Source organism: Pyxicephalus adspersus, chromosome Z (assembly GCF_032062135.1).
Source record: "Pyxicephalus adspersus chromosome Z, UCB_Pads_2.0, whole genome shotgun sequence".
NCBI classification, from domain to species: Eukaryota; Metazoa; Chordata; class Amphibia; order Anura; family Pyxicephalidae; genus Pyxicephalus; species Pyxicephalus adspersus.
Window position 1 is genome coordinate 77,637,130 of NC_092871.1, and position 11,633 is coordinate 77,648,762.

Here is an 11,633-nt window from a genome sequence, read left to right on the forward strand (position 1 = left end):
AATGCAACATTTTTGGATTATTTATACATGTTTCTAGCTATTTCCTACACATTTTAACAAGTATTTTTATTTAAAGTTCAAAGTTTTTTTAGCAGGACGGAAAATGGAAGAAAATATTTTAGAGCCCCTAAAAGCACTTAAAAGCTTGGAACATTTTTTTTTTCTTTCCTGCACTATTCAAACCAAAAAAACTTCATGTTAGAGATATAGTAAGGCCACTAGTTTATCTGCTGCTTTGTGGTTTGACGTTTATAAACTGCCACCTCTTCCTATATGTTTGATGATTAATGTTTTGCCAACCTGACATGACCAAAGGATATTCATTTACTGGATCAAAAGAGGCAGCAGGTAATCACTGAAATTAAAGCATGACCTTTTCAGGGCTGCACATTTGCCAAATTTATAAGTCGCAGGTTTCATATACCCAAAGTTAAGAATACTAAGAAAGTTACCATGGAAAGTGTTTGAAATCCAACATGGCATATTATCCCCATGTATAAAAAAGTGTGAACCACAAGTCAGCTGATCAGTGTGCAGATGATTGATTTGGTATGATCTGTGTATAATGTTAATTTATGTATGTATATGATCCCATTGTTTTATTTTATTTTGCATAGGGTGCTTAATTAAAACACCCTATTTTAAGACATAGATAAAAAACAATTTTGCAATCTTTCAAGCATGAGACAGTATCTGTGGCCTTCTGTGATGCCATATCTTCATTGTCTTTAAATTGATATGTTGAATGGTGGACTGTTTGCCTAAACACCTGGAAGAAGAAGTTTCGATATATTACTATGCAAGTCACCAATCATTAAAGCAGAACTAAACACTACCTGCTTAGCTGCCATTTCTATCAAGTATGGATTAGTAAAGAATAAAGCATTTTTACCTTCCTTTAAAAACTAGTATTATGTCAACTTGGCTCCCCCTTTTTTAATTTTGGTGCCTCAGAGGTTGGAAAAAGCTGGAGTGGTGGCTACCAGGATAATTTATCTTTTACTGTGGGGTTTTACACAGTTGAGTGTGTTCCAGCATCTGGCAATTATTAGCCAATGGGATTACTCTCGGCTGTATTCCTTAACAGGGCTTAAGGTTTACAATGGTTGGTATAGTAGGAAGTGTTTATGTTGGCTGATTTTTAAGGGCAAGAGAATTCCCTGCTTTGTAACTCCCTACTGCAGGACACTTTTTGCACTGCAAATCATCAGGGGTCTGGAACAGAATCAGAGAAAGAAACTTTGCCCCTACCAAAGATGGTGAAGAGAGAAGAGGAAATAGGAACCACACCACAACCACTAACTTGCTACATTTTCACACTGATTCGACTTTTTACACCACAACCTCTAACTTGCTACATTTTCACACTGAATAAATACCACTCAGCTAAGATGGTTAGTACATCATATTACTTGATACACTCACTCCATCCAATCAATTTGTATCTCAATCATACAAATGGACAGGTGTATATAATAAAAAAATATTATTTATAATCATGAGAGTAATTTTTACTATCATATTCCAACATATAGGCCTTGCATTATTTTGTATGATTTTATTACAAATGTATATCATAAGCTCATTGTTAAAATATCTATAAATTTTGTTTCACTATATCTTTATTGTATTATATATTAGTCATATTTATATTGTTTTTTTATTTATCTTTTTCTGCTATATGTACAGTACAATCTGCATTCTCCCCTGAGGAAGCCTTTGCAGTGAAACACGTTGGGAAACTGAGTGATTAGTGAGTTGCTATATGTTCATTCTGAGCTAAGATTGTATGCATTTTTCTGGCACGTGTTTAGTTGAGCTTTGTGTAGCCTTAAAACATGGAATACAACTGACCTTTAGAAAAAAAATGCTTTTGCTTTAAAGAGCCATTCTTGTATCTCTCCTTAAATATGTTATTCTTACATTAGGCTTGGCAACTCACTATGTTATAAAACATATACCGTCTGGAATTCTATCCTCCTAATATCACTAGATAGTAGGGTAAGTATGTATTTTTATATATGATTTATGTATGTGGTTTTATTTTATATTTCAATGTTGGGTTCAAGTTACTCTTGAAGTCTGTTTAGTCAGTATAGCAAAAATTGCTATTTAAGTTCTGGCAGATAACCAGTGGTAGTTACTTTCTATCTCCAGGAGACTTTATTGATTAAATTTTTGTGCCAAGTGCCCTCGTAAGTACACCCGCTGTGACTATAATTAGGGTTTCCAAACATTCCAGCTGGAGTTTGTATTTTTTTTCATTTTAAAGAAAATGTAAGGGGGACCAACAAATCTTAACTGGTGAAGTCTTACCAATTCTTATGGTTAGCATCCACCTAAAGTTCAGCAAATTAGCGGTACAGTACATGTTGTCCAAAATGTTTTCCTGGAGTTTTCTTGCATGGCTACAAGACATTAAAATGTACAATTATGGCTAGCCACATATATAAACAGCAGAGCTGCTTTTATTGAAAAATAACTGCCATGGGATCAACAAACAAGCTGCATTGCATTGGTTAACTCTTTGTAAAAATGCAAGTTGCCTGCCTGATGTTGGAGTTAGGGAAGATGGAAAGTATGATTCCCTAGCTGTGTCTAGCATCAATATCCTAAAGGTTGTGTACATTATGTTTTTTGTGACTGAACGATGAATGAACAAGCTCTACGCATACATACAGCGCAATTCTGTTCTATGGAAAGGGGAGGAGGGAGAACGAGCAAGCGGCACCCTGCTGCACTCTGCTCCCCTCAATTTTTTGGCCCTCAGGACGGATCCAGAAAGGGCATTGAGCAACCTCTATACACATGTCAGATTCTCACCCAAGATGAGCCCAACTGTTTGTATCAGACAAGCATCATAAGACGTGTGTACATAGCCTAAGTCAAAGAATCAGAACATGCATTCTGTAAATAAATGTCAGATTTTTTCCTTAACTCTATACTTGTTCCAGAACAGTGATTTAAGTAGCATTCAAATCAAATGTATCAGCAAGACACCTAGGCAACTAAAATTATTATAGGAATCAGCAATAAGTCTCACCTAACAGATTTTCTTTGAAGTAGAGTCCGTTAAAGAAAGTGCCAGACACAGTTTGTGCCCAGAATTTGATTTTAATAGTAGTTAAGTTCACTAAAAAGGGGCTTAAAAGGTCCCACTAATCACAAATGTTTGGGGTCAAAAGATCTCATCCAGATGCCAGTTTTGGCAGCATAAGATTGTCATTCTGAATGGCGGAATGACATTTGCTCTCACAATGGCTGACTAACAAAACTGATAAGACTAGAAAAGATTAGATGCAACAAAAAAAATCTTTACACTCCACTGAATTATAAGAACATAAGTAAACATACATTATGTGTGTAATTAATGTGTTATTATGTGCCTTCATTTTAAATGGTACCTAATGCACCACAACAACAGACCTGCATTGCAGAACACTGCAACACACACTAAGTTTGTAATGTTCTTTGCTGTTTCAGAATAAAAAGGACCAGGTGTGTTTTTTTGTTCATCTTAGCCCTGTGGCAGCCTATTCAAATGAATGGACCTGCCTAAAGAGGAACTAAACTAAAAAGTGCCAAAATCTATATAAAAATACACTTACCTTCAATCCCGCAGGGCAGTCTGATCCATCCAGAGGGTGTCTTGCATGGTGTTCCGCGTCGTCCCAGCTCAGGATGCCGCCATCTTCTCCTCTCCTTCCCGGTTCTTCATCCTACTTCACCCGACCCAGAGATGTGACATAGGATGGAAAAAAACTTGCCGATCTCAATGGGCATGCGGGAGATCTGCAAATTTTTCTTTTTGTGTTAAAAGGCTCCTTCTGCACATGCCCGAAATGCTTGGGCATGTGCAGAATGAGCACCCAAGAGCCTCCTGGGATGCCTCCCGGAATTCCAGAAGGCTTTGCGCTCCTATTCATTTTAGAATTTTTATTCAGAATTAGGGGTGGTGCTGTACTTTTTTTTTTAAAAAAGGGTGTTGCACATTCTGCCAAGTTCACTCATCATGGTAAGTTATCACGTTTAAAGGTAAATTCACTTTTCAAAGATTATGCAAGAAGATTTTAGGAAAATAGAATTTTCCCTTGCACGACTGGATGGTTAAAGTCAGAAGAGCTTTATAAAATAATAACCCTTGCAAGAGAATAATTTAGTTTGTTATGTAAACAGCTGATTCCCTTAGTAAATCAACCCCATAATATGCATTATTACAATGCACCAGAAAAGACAGGTTTAAAGGGCCCTGAGATATCCTCCAATCACAATGTAGTTTGTTTTTCTGTATGTGGCCTTGACCTGTAAACTGACCATTTCCTTGAATCCCTACCCCCTCTCACTCTCCCTTGGCGTATGCTTACCTTGTTTAGCTCCCACAACATCTTGTTTGCCATTGGGAGTGAATGGTAATGGCACATTTGAATATGTGTTACTTGCACTCCCTCTCCTATGTAGGTGGGTGTCCTTGTGTTGGTACAGCAGCGTCAGATGGGACTGATTAAAAAGTCTGTTGTAAACTCTAAACATATGTTTGGCACCTACACAGGGCTTTCCTTTTTTGGTCCAAAAGGCAGAAAGTAGTAGCAGTGAAAAGATTAAAGGCGAGTATGTGTTCCTGAGAGGTGCCCTACATGGATAAAGGAGAAATCATAAAATAAATGACACCTGTTATAAGAAAAACATGGAGACTCTCACTGCTGAAAACACTTTGTTCCTATCTGTCCCATAATGACCTTTTTATGTCAACAACTTGAGTCACCAAACTGTGGTAGCTTGACGTAATACCTTTGTTCACAAAAATAGAAAATACCATGAAAGGTGACTCATAAAATGCCCGTACTCACTCAGTTTTACTAGTACAAATGCTATACAAATACCCACTCTCATTCATATCTGATGAATTTGCACATTTATTCTAATAAAGAGGGGGAGGGGGTGCTGCAGCGGGCTGTGTCTGGGGAAAACAATAGCTTGGGCAGGAAAAAATGTATTTGCAAAAATAAAAATCATTGAAATCATTGAAAAATTTTATAAACAGAAAAGAGGATATGATTATATTCTCTACTTCAATGTCAAAAGATAAATAGCCAACCCCAAAATATTCAAATATATATTGGAAAACTTGCACAAAGAAGGTTTTTTGTGGCTTTTTGTATTTAACATTTTATTCATATTTTATTATATTATTGTATTATTTACAAATAAAGTATCACAAAAGATGCAATACAAGGTTCACAAAGTAGAAAGTAGAACAACAAGTGAGGTTTTTTTTTAGGATATTAAGCTATAAAGTCTCTCCTCTTATTTAGTGTGTAGAAAATGTGGTTACCTGAAACAATTCGCAATTGCGATCCTTGAGTCTCTATATCCCAATGCGTTTTGCCTTATTGGCTTCCTCAGGGCTAATTGAGACAGATAAACTAATAGTTCAAATATCACACAATTAGATAAATGTAGTATAAGTAATATATCAAGAAGCACTCACATTCACATAATTCAGTTCCCGATATACAGTATATAGATCTTAGTTAATAAAATATGGATAAGTATGTAGGTTTGAGAAAAAGGAAGACAAAGAAGAGAACTATTGGATAAATTGTACTGGAAACTAAAGACACTTATTTATTATTTCAAAGGTGAATAAACTTTTGTTATACTTTGGTTGTAAATAATACTTATGTTAAAAACATTTCGCCCAAAAAAATGTTTTTCCATATATCATTGAAACAGCTGTCAGTTTTTTGGAAGTGTTCTGGGGAACTTTTGTGTTATTCTTTACTTGACTTCACTATGAATGTCTAATGTCCATGTTATTGGCGGGATGGCAAAGAATTGTTATTTGTTTTTTATGTTTTTTTCATGTTGGAATTGTTAGAAATATTTTCCCACATTAGTGCACAATTTACTTGGCAAAATCGCATCACCCAATAGGTGGTTAATCAAGTAGTAAATCTCTGGTAGGGAAGGAGTAACTCTAACTATTGGATACATAAACAGGGTACATGAAGCTTGTACAAAAGAAAATAAGCAGCAGTTTTTGAACTTTTCAATAATTTTATGGTTTGCTGAGAGCCTGTGTTCATGGTTTTCCAAAAAAAAATATAGATTTGGGGCAGTGGTGGATATAGCTAACAATGGGCCCCTGTGCAGAAATGACATGGGCACCTATGGGGGCCCCTGTTGACTGAGGAGCGTCTGGGACCCTAATGCAGTGGCATACTTTGCATTTGCCCATGTTCATCCCTGATGTGGGGACATCTGTCATTCATTTAACCCACCAGAATCTGTGAATCAGAACCTTGACTTAGCTGAACTGATCCATACACATGTGTTGCATTAGTCAGTAAAAAAGGATGGGTATACAACAACTGGGTGATTCAGAAAACCTGGAATAGATCTGGTCCAGGATTGAAAACATTTGCTAACAAATAGTAAATTAATTTTATGAAAATCTATTCAAGGTTTGCATGATCACCCAGGTTCACTGGTGAAAGTTTATCCTCACCAGCCTTGGAGAGCTTTTATTTATCAGACCCATTTTGTGAAAGCACAGAAAAACCCCATGTAAGAATGGCCACAAATAAATCCGATATAGTACTTATACAGAATGCACTAAATGTGGATGTACAAAAAGCAGAGATAGTTTGCCAAAGCTTGCAGGGTTAGTTTTGTAAACATTTTGTCCCCTGGTTATCTGGAAATACTTTGAATTCTACCTAGGGATATAGTAAAGTATGGATGGAGGGGGGTAATTTGGGAAAGAGGGGAACCTGACATTGGGCTTTGAGTTTTATTGTTCTGAATGGGATGAAGGGGTTGGAGTATCATGATAGGTTTAAAACTTATCTTACGGAAACATCACCCTCCACTGTAAAGTCATTGGGGAGTGCCCTCATTACCAAATTCACAATGGCCGCATCTGGAGAAGAACCCTCCTACTGTACTGTGTTCACTGTGGAACCACAGTGTCTTCCAATACTGGATTTTGGTAAGTAAAAAGGAAATTTTGGTCATAAAAAGTATAAAAAAAACATGTAATGACGAAGGGAGCTAAATGTTCACAGTAAAAAGTTAGATTAGTGTTTCTTAACCAGGAACCACAGGGTTCCTCAAGAGGTTGTTAGGGATAGCTGCTTAGGTCAGTTTAGATAAGCGGTTGCCAACCGGTGGTCCGCGGAAAACTTTGGTGGTCTGCAGCCCAGGCCTTTGCACCCCCGAATGGGGTCAGGAGAAGGAACCTGCTGGGGCACAACCCACAACCCTCCCTGGACACAACCCACCCACTCTCCCATTGCAGACTCAGATCTGCGATGGGAGAGTGGGCGGGATTATGTCATAATGACGTCACTCTGCGGGAGGTCCCCCCCTTTGAGTGACACCCGGCTCCCCGCACATGTGCGGTCGGGAGCCAGGAACTTTAGTGGTCAAAAAGGTTGGTGACCGCTGGTTTAGCTGACACCATTGATCATTTTGGCTATCTGTAAGGATGACATTCTTCCCACTGGCCAGCAATAAAAGAGATATTTTTACTGACCACCACACTAATATACTGTGATCTGTGGATATAGTAAATATAGAAGGGGTTCCCTAAAGACCTTAAAATTATTTTAAGGGGTCCCCCATTTTGAAAAAAAAGGCAGAGAAATATTGAGTAATGTTAAATAAATATTAGGTATTCTATAGTTAGTGTTAGATGTCAAAGTTAAATTTAGATTTTGCTACCATTTCTTTTCCAAATAATAAATATATATTTATTTATTAATAAATAAATATTTATTTAAAAAAAGAATAAATGGACTTTAAGTTCAATAATGCAAAAAATAACATTAAATATTGTACTTTTATTGTTACCTTTACTGGAGAAGATTAGTTCACATTTCACTCAAAGATGTTTTCCAGGTAATGATGAGAACAATGATGCACACAACACAAAGACACCACAGAAAGCAAACAAACTGCTGGTGGAGAGCTGCAAGCCAGTTGTTAAATTTAGCTACTGTAATGTAAAGTCCCAAGACAGCGAAGCAAATGAGGAACAAATCCATTGATACTTGAAGTGTAGATGCAGATCTGCTTTTCACTACTGACTGCAATTTACAAATTGCTCCCTATTTATACAAAGAATGGAAAATGAAAGTGAATTCTTTATTTTCAGCTCTGGTACAGTAGGGAAAGCCCAGTTCATTTTTAAAGCAAACAAACCTTGTTTGCACTGCAGCTAAACCCTTTGGAATTTTTTTAAGAAAAGTAAGTTTAATTTCGTAAGCTTGTTATTTCTTTCTGTTACCCTGCTAGGAAAATGTCCCTTTTTTTCCTATTTAAAGTGTAACTAAAAAAAAAATTCACTTTTTCTTCCGCAGATCCCTAGTTTTCCTAGATTGGGTTCTGCACCGTTCTCTTATCCCTCTCCGTCTTTTTTTTCTTTTTCCAGCTTCTGCCTAGGTCACCCGATCTCGCACTGCACATGCGTGAGGTCAGCTATTCTTTTCCCTCATTGAAGAAAAAGCTCTTTCTGCGCACGCCTGAGATCGGGCATGCTCAGAAGCCGCAGCCATGAAGCATGAGGCATACTGAACAGCAGCTAGGAGTGGAGTTTTAACCTCCCTGGCGGTATTGCTGAGTATGGCTCGGGGTTAATTTTCAGTACCATAATGGTACCCCTGAGCCACACTCGGGGTGGAATTGCCAGGGAGTTTCAAAAGATTACCTGTTATCGGCCCCCGTGGCGACCTCCAGCAATACCCAGCATCTTCTTCCCCTGGAGATGCCCCGCCAGCATCTGTGTAGCCTGGCGTTGCCCGGCTGGCATCTGCGTCCCCATTGTATGAACATTGGGGACGCTAGACCAGGGGACGCAGATGCAGGCCGGGCATCTGCTTGCAAGCCTGCAGCTGGGGGTCGGAACCGGGCAGGAAATTTAAAATAATAAGTATTTTTTAATATACCGCTTTTACATTTAAAAATACTTGATATTCATACTGGCAGGGAGGTTAATATATAGCACAGGATACAGAGTGATCATGAATGTTGTGGTAAAAAGCACCTTTACATCCATAGATCTCTCGATCCTTCCAGAGCTTCTTTGGATCGGGCTGTCCTGTAATCCTCCTTTGTCCCAGTGCTGAGGAAACACCGGACGCTGGTTGGAGACCACCTAAAAGAACCGGACACTACGTCACCCGATTTCGCACTGCGCAGGTTTGCGAGATGGGGAGACGCTGCTGCTGTAAATAAGTGTGTGAGATTGTTATTTCCCCATTGAATAGAAAGCTCTTTCTGTGTCAGCCATGAACAGCAGGAGCAGCCAGGAGTCTCCTGGGATGCGTGACGTGGATATCCCAGTAGGCTCTGCGCTCTTTATCGCCGTGCAATACATTGCATCCTCACAATGCTAATCTATACCTTTAACCACCTGGGCGTTACACTGAGGTCTAGATTTCTGTACCAAAAGCGTTACAGGTTTTCATGAAATTTTTTTTTTAAATTGTGGACCTGTAACTTACAGAAATATGTCCAAACAGGGTTCTAGTAGATATCATGAATATAAAAAATGTTTGAAACACACAATCAATCATGTAAAAAAAAAAAAATTACTTTTAATAAAATTAAAGGAAAAACACAAAATTCAGAAAAACACATAAATAAATGAAAAATACTGAAAATGCGGTAATTCGGTATACTGTATAGTAATATATTTTTCTAAAACACCTCCCTAGTGTCCGTCACATACCTATAGACAAAACCACATAAATATATTTTCTATTATTTTGTATTGGATTGGATACAGGAGTTTGTATTCAATCCAATACAAAATGTTTGAATGAGTTTCAATTTGAGTTTCCTGCACACGCGCCGACGTCATCGCGCACGCAGGGAGAAGCCGGCCCGCTTTTTTTTCCTCCGCCGGCCGGCTTCTTGTTTCAGAGATCACCCGGCGCTGGAACGAGAAGGACGCTGGATGATCAGCGGGACCAGGTAGAAAGCCGGCCGGCGGAACACAAGATGCCGGCCGGCATCTTACCGGTCCCACTGGTATAAGAGAAGGCACCCGACGCTGGAGAGGGAGATCGACGCTGGAGGACGACTCTGGAACACGGACACGACGCTGGATGAGCACAGCGGGATCAGGTAACTGAGGATTTTAATGTAGGGAGAAAAGTTCGGGGTTAACGATAATTGCAACTTTTTTTAGTGCGGAAAAGTGCGGGCTTAACGGTTGGGAGGTTAACACCTTAAATTTTAACACTCGGTCGGCAAAGTTTTATGGCCACTATACCATTTATGGGGTGGGCAGGAGCACACAAGGCCGGACCCGCCATAATGGCTCTGCCAACCACCAGGGAACGCCCCCTGAAGTGAAATCCCTCTCCTCCATATGCATTTCCCTTCAGGGAGCTTTCCCTATTTACCGCGGCGGCGGAAGAATCAATGCCGGCTGCGGTAAATAGGGGAGCAACTGCAAGGGAGCGGGTTGCCAGATGGCATTAGGCCATATCTGGCCTAAAGGCCGGAGTTTTCCGAACCCTGCTTTACGCATTAGAGATGTCATTTCTAGTCATGGAAGGAGCACATTTTTTGCAATAATAAGTTGTAATAATATGTCTTTTCTGTAATATTATTGAATGACATCATTATTTACATATGTTTTAAAACTTTAGGACAGTGGTTTCATTTCTCATTAAACATGAGTTAGACATGAGAAACGAAACTGAACCTCCTCGACAGAATTAGCAGAGCTCTGCAGGGAGCGCGCCTCTGACAGAAAATCTCTGCGCCGAACCAGGGAGCGCGCACCAAACAGGAGAGCTCGGCGCGCGCTCGGTTTTGATTCAACCCGTGAGCGCGCCTCAGGGACGTTCTGCGCATGTGTGGTTCTCGAGGAGGATACACGCATGTTTATTAGTTGCAGCTCCCATGGCTAAGGTCCGGGGTTCACTCCTGGCAACTTGCCTGTTGCTGGGTCCCCTTTTGTCAGCCGTGCTGGCATTGGAACCCGTCACCACAGCTATCGCCATAGCAACTGCTTCGGTGCTGACCGGCTACCTGTCCTACCCCCGCTTCTACTGCGGCCGCCTGGTGGAATGCTGCGAGGAGAATGCATTGAACAGCACCGGTAATGCTAGGGAAGGGGGCAGGTCATGGGTCAGCACTGGATGGGCCTCAAATTGGGGAACTACAAGTCCCAGCATGTTGGGGTGGGAGGGGCATTGATTATCAGATGTCATGATTGGGAAAATTCATTAAGGTGTATGTATAGCCCCAAACTTATTACTTTTTACTTTTGAGTATCATAGGGAAAGGTTAAATCCTCTCCCGGGTTATTTTTTGTTGTCAGTGACCTATTGGAGAAATTTCCCCTCACTTTCCAGTAGAAACAAAGGGAAGTTCCCAAAAGTCAGCAGAACTTTCCTTTCTGATCCCTCCTCCTGTTCTGGGGATGACTACAAAGCTTCCCATCATATTCATTCTCGGTGACCCCCAATATAAAAGGGGGACACAGACAGCGATAAAAGCTGACATAGGGCCTGAGCCATCCCTGCACTTTCTATTACAATGGTACTGTTCATTATCTTATATGTAGCACTGCAAGTGATGCCTGGCAGGAGGAAAGGTTAAAGCCGGCTTGTATG

General features: G+C 39.8%; 1 protein-coding gene and 1 long non-coding RNA gene across 2 annotated transcripts in view; one reads left to right on the plus strand and one right to left on the minus strand.

Moving 5' to 3' along the window:
* Positions 1-545: 545 nt before the first annotated feature.
* On the minus strand, positions 546-8,072 carry LOC140343818 (uncharacterized). The gene is made up of 3 exons (XR_011923415.1): positions 7,855-8,072; positions 2,317-2,408; positions 546-769 (listed from the first exon to the last, which is right to left on the minus strand). It is a non-coding gene; the product is annotated as an uncharacterized lncRNA (long non-coding RNA).
* Positions 8,073-10,837: 2,765 nt separating this feature from the next.
* The window catches only part of LOC140342979 (torsin-1B-like), a 12,067-nt gene continuing 11,271 nt past the window's right edge, over positions 10,838-11,633 (plus strand). Inside the window, exon 1 of the mRNA XM_072429388.1 lies at positions 10,838-11,116. Coding sequence (XP_072285489.1) covers positions 10,918-11,116 — 199 coding nt within the window. The 5' untranslated portion in view covers positions 10,838-10,917. The remainder of the gene's footprint in view (positions 11,117-11,633) is intronic.